General features: G+C 39.8%; 1 protein-coding gene across 3 annotated transcripts in view; it reads left to right on the top strand.

Moving 5' to 3' along the window:
* Positions 1-348: 348 nt before the first annotated feature.
* The window catches only part of LOC110450026 (histone deacetylase 4-like), a 230,447-nt gene continuing 214,342 nt past the window's right edge, over positions 349-16,453 (top strand). For all 3 annotated transcript variants that reach the window (XM_021497237.1, XM_021497233.1, XM_021497232.1), the window contains exon 1: positions 349-1,810. In XM_021497237.1, coding sequence (XP_021352912.1) covers positions 1,774-1,810 — 37 coding nt within the window. In that variant the 5' untranslated portion in view covers positions 349-1,773. The remainder of the gene's footprint in view (positions 1,811-16,453) is intronic.

The following is a 16,453-nucleotide window of genomic DNA, read 5'->3' as shown; positions in this document are numbered from 1 at the left end:
GTTCAGTCTAACAAGGACCCAGTATACAGTTCAGTCTGAGAAGGAACCCAGAATAAAGTCTCAGTCTGAGAACGGACCCAGTATAAAGTTTATTCTGAGAACGGACCACAGTATAAAGTTCAGTCTGTCTCTGAGAAGGACCCCAGTATAAAGTTTAGTCTGAGAAGGACCCCAGTATTAAGTTCAGTCCGAGAAGGACGTCAGTATAAAAATAAGTTTGGCATAGAGAGGCCTTCTGTGTTTTTCTATATATACATCAGTGAGTGTAAGGCTTACTTAGGCTTGGTTCTATTGCTCTGATTGGCTGGATGAAAATAACTTTTTGATAACTACACACACTTGTTATTCATGGCTGGGCTGACTAAGTAGGTATACTTAGACCAGCCGGCTTGTTTACACTTGTCAGTGGTATGTCTATCTGACTTTAGCCAAGGCTGTATTTCCTCAACATTTGGGGGAGGATATTCGCCAGGATTCAACTCTACAACTATGTGTTTGTAACCAAAGTTTGCCGTGTGTGTAAAACTATTTATATATCTAAAAGTGTGTACATGTCATTTCTGTGGAACTTAAGTAGCTGACTGGATTATTTTCACCTATTGCTGTACATTTAACTTATGTTTATATATATACACCTACACAGCTATAGGTTTTGAAGGAACATTTGATTGTAAGTGAAATGGATGTGGGTCAGATGTTCTTAATATACACTGAACAAGCCCAATCAAAAATTTGATACACATAACCCAGAAGATGGATAGTGAATTGTCATGATTTAAACTTCATGACGTCACAATTAAGTGGATACTGTTTGTATGGTTCTACGTGTATCCTAGCACATTTAACGTAAAAGTAGGTTTACTCAACCCGTTGTACTTTTTGCATAATGATGTGTTTACATGAAGGAGAAATGGATTTTAAAAGAGGCAATGCTCCGATATACCAAAATATATGTGTTTTGGCTTACTCCTAGATAAGAAAAAGGTCAGGGATGGTTCACTGTAGTAGATGTGTGTCAACCATTACTAGTGGCACGTAAGCCACACACTTTGCCTTTGAAGTAATTTAGTTGTTAAAGTCATAGATTTATTTAGAATTGTAGTCACAATTTTTTTAAATTGATTTGGAAGTCTATCTAGCTGTAAAAGTTGACTACTGGAAGCATATTCTGCTTGTGGTATAATTCTAGTTACTATAACCCCACTAATTGTGGTATAATTCTAGTTACTATAACCCAACTAATTGTGGTATAATTCTAGTTACTATAACCCCATTATTTACTATAACCCCACTAATTGTGGTATAATTCTAGTTACTATAACCCAACTAATTGTGGTATAATTCTAGTTACTATAACCCCACTAATTACTATAACCCCACTAATTGTGGTATAATTCTAGTTACTATAACCCCACTAATTGTGTTAAGATCATTGTCTCTCAGTGTGTAGTGGATAAACAGTTTGGAACAATAGATCAAGATGATAATGAACTAGAAATTAGATACTGTGTTGTAACTGATTTTGGAAATATTCTGTCCATGATTCATGGGTATGCTAGTTGACAAGTACACCTTCATATGTGACAGAAGATGACATTCACTTTTGGACACTTCACATCGTTATGGATTACTATATATAACGCCTGAACCGATCAAGTTGTGATTTAACATTGTACCCTTTGACCACCAACTGACATATATATACTGATATCATCTTGAAACTCATGATATCAGAATCTAAAACTGCTCCAACAGTGCAGAACTCTTCATTCCATGATGTCGTCTAATGGAAGTTTTCTAAATTTCAAATGTAAGTACAACATATTTCATTTTATTGTATGTTTTGTGCATGACCATTCAAATATCAATTTAAACTTCAGAAGTAATATAATGGTAAAATTAGGATGTGAAAGACATTTTACTACAAAAACAAAATATACCAGGTATTAAAAAAAATCTATATCTATAGCATGGATAATATGTAATATATGGTATGTAAATTTTCGTCTATACAATGTCTGGTGATGAGGATTCTCCAACTGGAAAAATACATATATAATGTATAAGAGATTGATACTTACTTCGCAAAACTATATTAATGACATTTTTAGCTCACTTTGCACAAAGTGCCTGTTCGTTTATGGTCATCCATCGTCCTTCAACTTTTTCTCTGAACAACTTCTTTTGAATAACCAAGAGGCCTAGATTACTGATATTGGGCCAGTAGGTATCTGGGACAGAGTGAAATAAATTAGCTTGACCTACTTTCAAGGTACCAAGGGGTCAAATAGGTAAAAATCTTAAAACAACTTCTGAAAAACCTGGAAGCCCAGAGTGATGATATTTTGCCAGTAGGTACCTGGGATGTAGTGCTTGGAAGTTCTTACCACTGGATGACCTTGACCTATGTTGAAGGTCACATGAGTCAAATGTAATAAAACCTTTGAACAACTTCTCCTGAATAATCAAGAGGCCTAGATTACTGATACTTGACCAGTAGAAACCTGGGATAAAGTGCTATAAATGCTTCTCATAAAAATGACCTTAATCTACTTTCAAAATCACAAGGGTCTAATATGGAAAAACCTTTTAAACAACTTTTTCTGAATAACCAAGAGGCCTAGATTTAGTGATGTTACTTGGCCAGTAGGTTACTGGCATGGAGTGCTTTAAAAAATCCTCAAATAAATTACCTTTACCTAGCTACTTTACTGGTCAAAGGGGTGAATAATTTTAAAACCTTAAAACAACTTCTTCTGCATAATTAGGAGGCCCTGTGTGATGATTTCTGACCAGTAACATGCTTGGTAGAGTAATATGAGAATTTTCATATAATTTAATCTTGCTAGTAACAAGTGTTTTAATTGGCTTAAAAAATGACGTCACCATTTGTAAAGTCGCTTTTGATTGGCTGATACAGCGGCGTAACAATTTCTAAGAGAAAAGTGTCCATCAATAAAAGTGGATTTCCACAGGGATTGTGTATAGTAGATTAAATTATAAGGATTAACTTGAATTTATTTTTTATGTTATGGAGCTAATAACATAAAAAACCTGAGTGTACTCTTGTCTAGAGTACACTCTGTCTTTTTGTGTTATAACTCCATAACATAAAAATATATTCAAGTTAATCCTTAATAAGTCTTGAATATTGTTAAGTCAAGGAGACTCAATATGTGGAAATATTTGAAAAATTACGCTTACTGAGGACATTTTCTTATTATTGCTCAAATATCCAGGTGAGCAACACAGGCCCTCTGGGCCTTCTGCTTAGTGATTGGATTAACGATTATCAAATGTGACCATTTTGTTATGTCTATTGTGGAAGTGTTTATGGATGAGAGAATAGTTCCATCTTCTTACAATTCTCAGTAATAATGATTGAAAATTAGATAAGTACTCCATGAAGCTGACTGGCTTTCCTGGCCTTAGTCTTTATCTCTGTGTGTAAATAAGTACTCCATGAAGCTGACTGGCTTTCCTGGCCTTAGTCTTTATCTCTGTGTGTAAATAAGTACTCCATGAAGCTGACTGGCTTTCCTGGCCTTAGTCTTTATCTCTGTGTGTAAATAAGTACTCCATGAAGCTGACTGGCTTTCCTGGCCTTAGTCTTTATCTCTGTGTGTAAATAAGTACTCCATGAAGCTGACTGGCTTTCCTGGCCTTAGTCTTTATCTCTGTGTGTAAATAAGTACTCCATGAAGCTGACTGGCTTTCCTGGCCTTAGTCTTTATCTCTGTGTGTAAATAAGTACTCCATGAAGCTGACTGGCTTTCCTGGCCTTAGTCTTTATCTCTGTGTGTAAATAAGTACTCCATGAAGCTGACTGGCTTTCCTGGCCTTAGTCTTTATCTCTGTGTGTAAATAAGTACTCCATGAAGCTGACTGGCTTTCCTGGCCTTAGTCTTTATCTCTGTGTGTAAATAAGTACTCCATGAAGCTGACTGGCTTTCCTGGCCTTAGTCTTTATCTCTGTGTGTAAATAAGTACTCCATGAAGCTGACTGGCTTTCCTGGCCTTAGTCTTTATCTCTGTGTGTAAATAAGTACTCCATGAAGCTGACTGGCTTTCCTGGCCTTAGTCTTTATCTCTGTGTGTAAATAAGTACTCCATGAAGCTGACTGGCTTTCCTGGCCTTAGTCTTTATCTCTGTGTGTAAATAAGTACTCCATGAAGCTGACTGGCTTTCCTGGCCTTAGTCTTTATCTCTGTGTGTAAATAAGTACTCCATGAAGCTGACTGGCTTTCCTGGCCTTAGTCTTTATCTCTGTGTGTAAATAAGTACTCCATGAAGCTGACTGGCTTTCCTGGCCTTAGTCTTTATCTCTGTGTGTAAATAAGTACTCCATGAAGCTGACTGGCTTTCCTGGCCTTAGTCTTTATCTCTGTGTGTAAATAAGTACTCCATGAAGCTGACTGGCTTTCCTGGCCTTAGTCTTTATCTCTGTGTGTAAATAAGTACTCCATGAAGCTGACTGGCTTTCCTGGCCTTAGTCTTTATCTCTGTGTGTAAATAAGTACTCCATGAAGCTGACTGGCTTTCCTGGCCTTAGTCTTTATCTCTGTGTGTAAATAAGTACTCCATGAAGCTGACTGGCTTTCCTGGCCTTAGTCTTTATCTCTGTGTGTAAATAAGTACTCCATGAAGCTGACTGGCTTTCCTGGCCTTAGTCTTTATCTCTGTGTGTAAATAAGTACTCCATGAAGCTGACTGGCTTTCCTGGCCTTAGTCTTTATCTCTGTGTGTAAATAAGTACTCCATGAAGCTGACTGGCTTTCCTGGCCTTAGTCTTTATCTCTGTGTGTAAATAAGTACTCCATGAAGCTGACTGGCTTTCCTGGCCTTAGTCTTTATCTCTGTGTGTAAATAAGTACTCCATGAAGCTGACTGGCTTTCCTGGCCTTAGTCTTTATCTCTGTGTGTAAATAAGTACTCCATGAAGCTGACTGGCTTTCCTGGCCTTAGTCTTTATCTCTGTGTGTAAATAAGTACTCCATGAAGCTGACTGGCTTTCCTGGCCTTAGTCTTTATCTCTGTGTGTAAATAAGTACTCCATGAAGCTGACTGGCTTTCCTGGCCTTAGTCTTTATCTCTGTGTGTAAATAAGTACTCCATGAAGCTGACTGGCTTTCCTGGCCTTAGTCTTTATCTCTGTGTGTAAATAAGTACTCCATGAAGCTGACTGGCTTTCCTGGCCTTAGTCTTTATCTCTGTGTGTAAATAAGTACTCCATGAAGCTGACTGGCTTTCCTGGCCTTAGTCTTTATCTCTGTGTGTAAATAAGTACTCCATGAAGCTGACTGGCTTTCCTGGCCTTAGTCTTTATCTCTGTGTGTAAATAAGTACTCCATGAAGCTGACTGGCTTTCCTGGCCTTAGTCTTTATCTCTGTGTGTAAATAAGTACTCCATGAAGCTGACTGGCTTTCCTGGCCTTAGTCTTTATCTCTGTGTGTAAATAAGTACTCCATGAAGCTGACTGGCTTTCCTGGCCTTAGTCTTTATCTCTGTGTGTAAATAAGTACTCCATGAAGCTGACTGGCTTTCCTGGCCTTAGTCTTTATCTCTGTGTGTAAATAAGTACTCCATGAAGCTGACTGGCTTTCCTGGCCTTAGTCTTTATCTCTGTGTGTAAATAAGTACTCCATGAAGCTGACTGGCTTTCCTGGCCTTAGTCTTTATCTCTGTGTGTAAATAAGTACTCCATGAAGCTGACTGGCTTTCCTGGCCTTAGTCTTTATCTCTGTGTGTAAATAAGTACTCCATGAAGCTGACTGGCTTTCCTGGCCTTAGTCTTTATCTCTGTGTGTAAATAAGTACTCCATGAAGCTGACTGGCTTTCCTGGCCTTAGTCTTTATCTCTGTGTGTAAATAAGTACTCCATGAAGCTGACTGGCTTTCCTGGCCTTAGTCTTTATCTCTGTGTGTAAATAAGTACTCCATGAAGCTGACTGGCTTTCCTGGCCTTAGTCTTTATCTCTGTGTGTAAATAAGTACTCCATGAAGCTGACTGGCTTTCCTGGCCTTAGTCTTTATCTCTGTGTGTAAATAAGTACTCCATGAAGCTGACTGGCTTTCCTGGCCTTAGTCTTTATCTCTGTGTGTAAATAAGTACTCCATGAAGCTGACTGGCTTTCCTGGCCTTAGTCTTTATCTCTGTGTGTAAATAAGTACTCCATGAAGCTGACTGGCTTTCCTGGCCTTAGTCTTTATCTCTGTGTGTAAATAAGTACTCCATGAAGCTGACTGGCTTTCCTGGCCTTAGTCTTTATCTCTGTGTGTAAATAAGTACTCCATGAAGCTGACTGGCTTTCCTGGCCTTAGTCTTTATCTCTGTGTGTAAATAAGTACTCCATGAAGCTGACTGGCTTTCCTGGCCTTAGTCTTTATCTCTGTGTGTAAATAAGTACTCCATGAAGCTGACTGGCTTTCCTGGCCTTAGTCTTTATCTCTGTGTGTAAATAAGTACTCCATGAAGCTGACTGGCTTTCCTGGCCTTAGTCTTTATCTCTGTGTGTAAATAAGTACTCCATGAAGCTGACTGGCTTTCCTGGCCTTAGTCTTTATCTCTGTGTGTAAATAAGTACTCCATGAAGCTGACTGGCTTTCCTGGCCTTAGTCTTTATCTCTGTGTGTAAATAAGTACTCCATGAAGCTGACTGGCTTTCCTGGCCTTAGTCTTTATCTCTGTGTGTAAATAAGTACTCCATGAAGCTGACTGGCTTTCCTGGCCTTAGTCTTTATCTCTGTGTGTAAATAAGTACTCCATGAAGCTGACTGGCTTTCCTGGCCTTAGTCTTTATCTCTGTGTGTAAATAAGTACTCCATGAAGCTGACTGGCTTTCCTGGCCTTAGTCTTTATCTCTGTGTGTAAATAAGTACTCCATGAAGCTGACTGGCTTTCCTGGCCTTAGTCTTTATCTCTGTGTGTAAATAAGTACTCCATGAAGCTGACTGGCTTTCCTGGCCTTAGTCTTTATCTCTGTGTGTAAATAAGTACTCCATGAAGCTGACTGGCTTTCCTGGCCTTAGTCTTTATCTCTGTGTGTAAATAAGTACTCCATGAAGCTGACTGGCTTTCCTGGCCTTAGTCTTTATCTCTGTGTGTAAATAAGTACTCCATGAAGCTGACTGGCTTTCCTGGCCTTAGTCTTTATCTCTGTGTGTAAATAAGTACTCCATGAAGCTGACTGGCTTTCCTGGCCTTAGTCTTTATCTCTGTGTGTAAATAAGTACTCCATGAAGCTGACTGGCTTTCCTGGCCTTAGTCTTTATCTCTGTGTGTAAATAAGTACTCCATGAAGCTGACTGGCTTTCCTGGCCTTAGTCTTTATCTCTGTGTGTAAATAAGTACTCCATGAAGCTGACTGGCTTTCCTGGCCTTAGTCTTTATCTCTGTGTGTAAATAAGTACTCCATGAAGCTGACTGGCTTTCCTGGCCTTAGTCTTTATCTCTGTGTGTAAATAAGTACTCCATGAAGCTGACTGGCTTTCCTGGCCTTAGTCTTTATCTCTGTGTGTAAATAAGTACTCCATGAAGCTGACTGGCTTTCCTGGCCTTAGTCTTTATCTCTGTGTGTAAATAAGTACTCCATGAAGCTGACTGGCTTTCCTGGCCTTAGTCTTTATCTCTGTGTGTAAATAAGTACTCCATGAAGCTGACTGGCTTTCCTGGCCTTAGTCTTTATCTCTGTGTGTAAATAAGTACTCCATGAAGCTGACTGGCTTTCCTGGCCTTAGTCTTTATCTCTGTGTGTAAATAAGTACTCCATGAAGCTGACTGGCTTTCCTGGCCTTAGTCTTTATCTCTGTGTGTAAATAAGTACTCCATGAAGCTGACTGGCTTTCCTGGCCTTAGTCTTTATCTCTGTGTGTAAATAAGTACTCCATGAAGCTGACTGGCTTTCCTGGCCTTAGTCTTTATCTCTGTGTGTAAATAAGTACTCCATGAAGCTGACTGGCTTTCCTGGCCTTAGTCTTTATCTCTGTGTGTAAATAAGTACTCCATGAAGCTGACTGGCTTTCCTGGCCTTAGTCTTTATCTCTGTGTGTAAATAAGTACTCCATGAAGCTGACTGGCTTTCCTGGCCTTAGTCTTTATCTCTGTGTGTAAATAAGTACTCCATGAAGCTGACTGGCTTTCCTGGCCTTAGTCTTTATCTCTGTGTGTAAATAAGTACTCCATGAAGCTGACTGGCTTTCCTGGCCTTAGTCTTTATCTCTGTGTGTAAATAAGTACTCCATGAAGCTGACTGGCTTTCCTGGCCTTAGTCTTTATCTCTGTGTGTAAATAAGTACTCCATGAAGCTGACTGGCTTTCCTGGCCTTAGTCTTTATCTCTGTGTGTAAATAAGTACTCCATGAAGCTGACTGGCTTTCCTGGCCTTAGTCTTTATCTCTGTGTGTAAATAAGTACTCCATGAAGCTGACTGGCTTTCCTGGCCTTAGTCTTTATCTCTGTGTGTAAATAAGTACTCCATGAAGCTGACTGGCTTTCCTGGCCTTAGTCTTTATCTCTGTGTGTAAATAAGTACTCCATGAAGCTGACTGGCTTTCCTGGCCTTAGTCTTTATCTCTGTGTGTAAATAAGTACTCCATGAAGCTGACTGGCTTTCCTGGCCTTAGTCTTTATCTCTGTGTGTAAATAAGTACTCCATGAAGCTGACTGGCTTTCCTGGCCTTAGTCTTTATCTCTGTGTGTAAATAAGTACTCCATGAAGCTGACTGGCTTTCCTGGCCTTAGTCTTTATCTCTGTGTGTAAATAAGTACTCCATGAAGCTGACTGGCTTTCCTGGCCTTAGTCTTTATCTCTGTGTGTAAATAAGTACTCCATGAAGCTGACTGGCTTTCCTGGCCTTAGTCTTTATCTCTGTGTGTAAATAAGTACTCCATGAAGCTGACTGGCTTTCCTGGCCTTAGTCTTTATCTCTGTGTGTAAATAAGTACTCCATGAAGCTGACTGGCTTTCCTGGCCTTAGTCTTTATCTCTGTGTGTAAATAAGTACTCCATGAAGCTGACTGGCTTTCCTGGCCTTAGTCTTTATCTCTGTGTGTAAATAAGTACTCCATGAAGCTGACTGGCTTTCCTGGCCTTAGTCTTTATCTCTGTGTGTAAATAAGTACTCCATGAAGCTGACTGGCTTTCCTGGCCTTAGTCTTTATCTCTGTGTGTAAATAAGTACTCCATGAAGCTGACTGGCTTTCCTGGCCTTAGTCTTTATCTCTGTGTGTAAATAAGTACTCCATGAAGCTGACTGGCTTTCCTGGCCTTAGTCTTTATCTCTGTGTGTAAATAAGTACTCCATGAAGCTGACTGGCTTTCCTGGCCTTAGTCTTTATCTCTGTGTGTAAATAAGTACTCCATGAAGCTGACTGGCTTTCCTGGCCTTAGTCTTTATCTCTGTGTGTAAATAAGTACTCCATGAAGCTGACTGGCTTTCCTGGCCTTAGTCTTTATCTCTGTGTGTAAATAAGTACTCCATGAAGCTGACTGGCTTTCCTGGCCTTAGTCTTTATCTCTGTGTGTAAATAAGTACTCCATGAAGCTGACTGGCTTTCCTGGCCTTAGTCTTTATCTCTGTGTGTAAATAAGTACTCCATGAAGCTGACTGGCTTTCCTGGCCTTAGTCTTTATCTCTGTGTGTAAATAAGTACTCCATGAAGCTGACTGGCTTTCCTGGCCTTAGTCTTTATCTCTGTGTGTAAATAAGTACTCCATGAAGCTGACTGGCTTTCCTGGCCTTAGTCTTTATCTCTGTGTGTAAATAAGTACTCCATGAAGCTGACTGGCTTTCCTGGCCTTAGTCTTTATCTCTGTGTGTAAATAAGTACTCCATGAAGCTGACTGGCTTTCCTGGCCTTAGTCTTTATCTCTGTGTGTAAATAAGTACTCCATGAAGCTGACTGGCTTTCCTGGCCTTAGTCTTTATCTCTGTGTGTAAATAAGTACTCCATGAAGCTGACTGGCTTTCCTGGCCTTAGTCTTTATCTCTGTGTGTAAATAAGTACTCCATGAAGCTGACTGGCTTTCCTGGCCTTAGTCTTTATCTCTGTGTGTAAATAAGTACTCCATGAAGCTGACTGGCTTTCCTGGCCTTAGTCTTTATCTCTGTGTGTAAATAAGTACTCCATGAAGCTGACTGGCTTTCCTGGCCTTAGTCTTTATCTCTGTGTGTAAATAAGTACTCCATGAAGCTGACTGGCTTTCCTGGCCTTAGTCTTTATCTCTGTGTGTAAATAAGTACTCCATGAAGCTGACTGGCTTTCCTGGCCTTAGTCTTTATCTCTGTGTGTAAATAAGTACTCCATGAAGCTGACTGGCTTTCCTGGCCTTAGTCTTTATCTCTGTGTGTAAATAAGTACTCCATGAAGCTGACTGGCTTTCCTGGCCTTAGTCTTTATCTCTGTGTGTAAATAAGTACTCCATGAAGCTGACTGGCTTTCCTGGCCTTAGTCTTTATCTCTGTGTGTAAATAAGTACTCCATGAAGCTGACTGGCTTTCCTGGCCTTAGTCTTTATCTCTGTGTGTAAATAAGTACTCCATGAAGCTGACTGGCTTTCCTGGCCTTAGTCTTTATCTCTGTGTGTAAATAAGTACTCCATGAAGCTGACTGGCTTTCCTGGCCTTAGTCTTTATCTCTGTGTGTAAATAAGTACTCCATGAAGCTGACTGGCTTTCCTGGCCTTAGTCTTTATCTCTGTGTGTAAATAAGTACTCCATGAAGCTGACTGGCTTTCCTGGCCTTAGTCTTTATCTCTGTGTGTAAATAAGTACTCCATGAAGCTGACTGGCTTTCCTGGCCTTAGTCTTTATCTCTGTGTGTAAATAAGTACTCCATGAAGCTGACTGGCTTTCCTGGCCTTAGTCTTTATCTCTGTGTGTAAATAAGTACTCCATGAAGCTGACTGGCTTTCCTGGCCTTAGTCTTTATCTCTGTGTGTAAATAAGTACTCCATGAAGCTGACTGGCTTTCCTGGCCTTAGTCTTTATCTCTGTGTGTAAATAAGTACTCCATGAAGCTGACTGGCTTTCCTGGCCTTAGTCTTTATCTCTGTGTGTAAATAAGTACTCCATGAAGCTGACTGGCTTTCCTGGCCTTAGTCTTTATCTCTGTGTGTAAATAAGTACTCCATGAAGCTGACTGGCTTTCCTGGCCTTAGTCTTTATCTCTGTGTGTAAATAAGTACTCCATGAAGCTGACTGGCTTTCCTGGCCTTAGTCTTTATCTCTGTGTGTAAATAAGTACTCCATGAAGCTGACTGGCTTTCCTGGCCTTAGTCTTTATCTCTGTGTGTAAATAAGTACTCCATGAAGCTGACTGGCTTTCCTGGCCTTAGTCTTTATCTCTGTGTGTAAATAAGTACTCCATGAAGCTGACTGGCTTTCCTGGCCTTAGTCTTTATCTCTGTGTGTAAATAAGTACTCCATGAAGCTGACTGGCTTTCCTGGCCTTAGTCTTTATCTCTGTGTGTAAATAAGTACTCCATGAAGCTGACTGGCTTTCCTGGCCTTAGTCTTTATCTCTGTGTGTAAATAAGTACTCCATGAAGCTGACTGGCTTTCCTGGCCTTAGTCTTTATCTCTGTGTGTAAATAAGTACTCCATGAAGCTGACTGGCTTTCCTGGCCTTAGTCTTTATCTCTGTGTGTAAATAAGTACTCCATGAAGCTGACTGGCTTTCCTGGCCTTAGTCTTTATCTCTGTGTGTAAATAAGTACTCCATGAAGCTGACTGGCTTTCCTGGCCTTAGTCTTTATCTCTGTGTGTAAATAAGTACTCCATGAAGCTGACTGGCTTTCCTGGCCTTAGTCTTTATCTCTGTGTGTAAATAAGTACTCCATGAAGCTGACTGGCTTTCCTGGCCTTAGTCTTTATCTCTGTGTGTAAATAAGTACTCCATGAAGCTGACTGGCTTTCCTGGCCTTAGTCTTTATCTCTGTGTGTAAATAAGTACTCCATGAAGCTGACTGGCTTTCCTGGCCTTAGTCTTTATCTCTGTGTGTAAATAAGTACTCCATGAAGCTGACTGGCTTTCCTGGCCTTAGTCTTTATCTCTGTGTGTAAATAAGTACTCCATGAAGCTGACTGGCTTTCCTGGCCTTAGTCTTTATCTCTGTGTGTAAATAAGTACTCCATGAAGCTGACTGGCTTTCCTGGCCTTAGTCTTTATCTCTGTGTGTAAATAAGTACTCCATGAAGCTGACTGGCTTTCCTGGCCTTAGTCTTTATCTCTGTGTGTAAATAAGTACTCCATGAAGCTGACTGGCTTTCCTGGCCTTAGTCTTTATCTCTGTGTGTAAATAAGTACTCCATGAAGCTGACTGGCTTTCCTGGCCTTAGTCTTTATCTCTGTGTGTAAATAAGTACTCCATGAAGCTGACTGGCTTTCCTGGCCTTAGTCTTTATCTCTGTGTGTAAATAAGTACTCCATGAAGCTGACTGGCTTTCCTGGCCTTAGTCTTTATCTCTGTGTGTAAATAAGTACTCCATGAAGCTGACTGGCTTTCCTGGCCTTAGTCTTTATCTCTGTGTGTAAATAAGTACTCCATGAAGCTGACTGGCTTTCCTGGCCTTAGTCTTTATCTCTGTGTGTAAATAAGTACTCCATGAAGCTGACTGGCTTTCCTGGCCTTAGTCTTTATCTCTGTGTGTAAATAAGTACTCCATGAAGCTGACTGGCTTTCCTGGCCTTAGTCTTTATCTCTGTGTGTAAATAAGTACTCCATGAAGCTGACTGGCTTTCCTGGCCTTAGTCTTTATCTCTGTGTGTAAATAAGTACTCCATGAAGCTGACTGGCTTTCCTGGCCTTAGTCTTTATCTCTGTGTGTAAATAAGTACTCCATGAAGCTGACTGGCTTTCCTGGCCTTAGTCTTTATCTCTGTGTGTAAATAAGTACTCCATGAAGCTGACTGGCTTTCCTGGCCTTAGTCTTTATCTCTGTGTGTAAATAAGTACTCCATGAAGCTGACTGGCTTTCCTGGCCTTAGTCTTTATCTCTGTGTGTAAATAAGTACTCCATGAAGCTGACTGGCTTTCCTGGCCTTAGTCTTTATCTCTGTGTGTAAATAAGTACTCCATGAAGCTGACTGGCTTTCCTGGCCTTAGTCTTTATCTCTGTGTGTAAATAAGTACTCCATGAAGCTGACTGGCTTTCCTGGCCTTAGTCTTTATCTCTGTGTGTAAATAAGTACTCCATGAAGCTGACTGGCTTTCCTGGCCTTAGTCTTTATCTCTGTGTGTAAATAAGTACTCCATGAAGCTGACTGGCTTTCCTGGCCTTAGTCTTTATCTCTGTGTGTAAATAAGTACTCCATGAAGCTGACTGGCTTTCCTGGCCTTAGTCTTTATCTCTGTGTGTAAATAAGTACTCCATGAAGCTGACTGGCTTTCCTGGCCTTAGTCTTTATCTCTGTGTGTAAATAAGTACTCCATGAAGCTGACTGGCTTTCCTGGCCTTAGTCTTTATCTCTGTGTGTAAATAAGTACTCCATGAAGCTGACTGGCTTTCCTGGCCTTAGTCTTTATCTCTGTGTGTAAATAAGTACTCCATGAAGCTGACTGGCTTTCCTGGCCTTAGTCTTTATCTCTGTGTGTAAATAAGTACTCCATGAAGCTGACTGGCTTTCCTGGCCTTAGTCTTTATCTCTGTGTGTAAATAAGTACTCCATGAAGCTGACTGGCTTTCCTGGCCTTAGTCTTTATCTCTGTGTGTAAATAAGTACTCCATGAAGCTGACTGGCTTTCCTGGCCTTAGTCTTTATCTCTGTGTGTAAATAAGTACTCCATGAAGCTGACTGGCTTTCCTGGCCTTAGTCTTTATCTCTGTGTGTAAATAAGTACTCCATGAAGCTGACTGGCTTTCCTGGCCTTAGTCTTTATCTCTGTGTGTAAATAAGTACTCCATGAAGCTGACTGGCTTTCCTGGCCTTAGTCTTTATCTCTGTGTGTAAATAAGTACTCCATGAAGCTGACTGGCTTTCCTGGCCTTAGTCTTTATCTCTGTGTGTAAATAAGTACTCCATGAAGCTGACTGGCTTTCCTGGCCTTAGTCTTTATCTCTGTGTGTAAATAAGTACTCCATGAAGCTGACTGGCTTTCCTGGCCTTAGTCTTTATCTCTGTGTGTAAATAAGTACTCCATGAAGCTGACTGGCTTTCCTGGCCTTAGTCTTTATCTCTGTGTGTAAATAAGTACTCCATGAAGCTGACTGGCTTTCCTGGCCTTAGTCTTTATCTCTGTGTGTAAATAAGTACTCCATGAAGCTGACTGGCTTTCCTGGCCTTAGTCTTTATCTCTGTGTGTAAATAAGTACTCCATGAAGCTGACTGGCTTTCCTGGCCTTAGTCTTTATCTCTGTGTGTAAATAAGTACTCCATGAAGCTGACTGGCTTTCCTGGCCTTAGTCTTTATCTCTGTGTGGCTTCGGTTTCATCTTCGTCATATTTGTTTTCACATACAAACTAAATTCTGTTTGAAAATCAAAATGATCTAAAATGTTTACGAAGACTGAGTGTTAATATGGCTATACATTGATAGGTGATAATGTTAATGGCTGTTAATGGCTGTTAAGTGTTACCTTCAGCCCCATATACAGAGGTATATAAAGTCACTAAATGTTTTGGTGTGATTCCCTACTCCTCATATTGAAGCTAACTTTTACATTTCTAATGAAAAACCATATTTGTTAAAGAGCAGTGCTAAATTCTAAAGTACACGATAGTACACCTCAGGACAGAGACGAACCATCAGACTCACTATACTAGTTGCCAGATGTTCCTACCAGACAAAAATCATTTGATGTCTGTGTCAGGTTTCCATGGTAACTGATATTTACGGATTAATGTGTAAAAATATCCCTTCATCTTTGCGAATAAATTCTTCACATTATCTATTTAGATCAATTTGTTTTGTAATAAAATGGATGAATTTGTTGTTACAAATGCTTATTACAGGTTCAATTGTATATATATGAATTAAAACAGAACATATTGAATGTTCCTTGCAGCAACTCAAATTTGATTTAGTCCATGTCATTTGGATGTTTGATGATATAAATCAAATAAAAGGTTTTTACAAACAGTAATTTATTTAAACAATGAGTCAAAAAGTCCATAACCCAAATATTTGAAAAGTGAATCTTCCAGCAGTTTGTTTGGGCCAGTCAGTTCCAGAATAAAGGGAATACAAGCATACCAGGAAGTTGAGAATTATAATAAAGCTCTGGGGAGGTAAAAGGAAACAGTTTAGAAGGCTAACTTTTGATTGATGCAGCTTTCCTGTTTCTTCCTGTATTAGATAAAGTTGTGATGTTAGTGCCATGCTGGGCTGGAGAAAAGGAGAGCACTATAAACCAACAGGTGGCATTGCATCAATTGTTTACATTGACAATAAGCATTTTGTTAACGACAAAAAATATTTCGGTGCCAATTTTAATGGAAAAAATATATAAAAAATTGGTATCAGTACTGTCCTGAATAAGAATCAGCATTTTCTATTTTTGAAGATATCTGTGTCCTGATGTCAGTTTGATAATGTTTATATGTCCTGATGTCAGTTTGATGATGTCTGTGTCCTGATGTCAGTTTGATGATGTCTGTGTCCTGATATCAGTTTGATGATGTCTCTATGTCCTGATGTCAGTTTGATGATGTCTATATGTCCTGATGTCCTGATGTCAGTTTGATGATGTCTCTATGTCCTGATGTCAGTTTGATGATATCTATGTCCTGATGTCAGTATGATGATGTCTTTGTGTCCTGATGTCAGTTTGATGATGTCTTTGTGTCCTGATGTCAGTTTGATGATGTCTCTATGTCCTGATGTCAGTTTGATGATGTATTTGTGTCCTGATTAATAAAAGTGGATTTCCACAGGGATTGATGTCAGTTTGATGATATCTATGTCCTGATGTCAGTATGATGATGTCTTTGTGTCCTGATGTCAGTCTGATGATGTCTTTGTGTCCTGATGTCAGTTTGATGATGTCTATGTCCTGATGTCAGTATGATGATGTATTTGTGTCCTGATTTCAGTTTGATGATGTCTATATGTCCTGATGTCCTGATGTCCTGATGTCAGTTTGATGATGTCTCTATGTCCTGGGGTCAGTTTGATGATATCTATGTCCTGATGTCAGTATGATGATGTCTTTGTGTCCTGATGTAAGTTTGATGATGTCTATGATATCTATGTCCTGATGTCAGTATGATGATGTATTTGTGCCTGATTTCAGTTTGATGATGTCTATATGTCCTGATGTCAGTTTGATGATATCTATGTTCTGATGTCAGTATGATGATGTCTCTATGTCCTGATGTCAGTTTGATGATATCTATGTCCTGATGTCAGTATGATGATGTCTCTATGTCCTGATGTCAGTTTGATGATGTCTATGTGTCCTGATGTCAGTTTGATGATGTCCATGTGTCCTGATTTCAGTTTGATGATGTC

Source organism: Mizuhopecten yessoensis, unplaced genomic scaffold, assembly GCF_002113885.1.
Source record: "Mizuhopecten yessoensis strain PY_sf001 unplaced genomic scaffold, ASM211388v2 scaffold4931, whole genome shotgun sequence".
Classification (NCBI taxonomy): Eukaryota; Metazoa; Mollusca; class Bivalvia; order Pectinida; family Pectinidae; genus Mizuhopecten; species Mizuhopecten yessoensis.
Note: the sequence above shows the minus strand (reverse complement) of the source record. Positions and strands in the feature narration are given on the sequence as shown.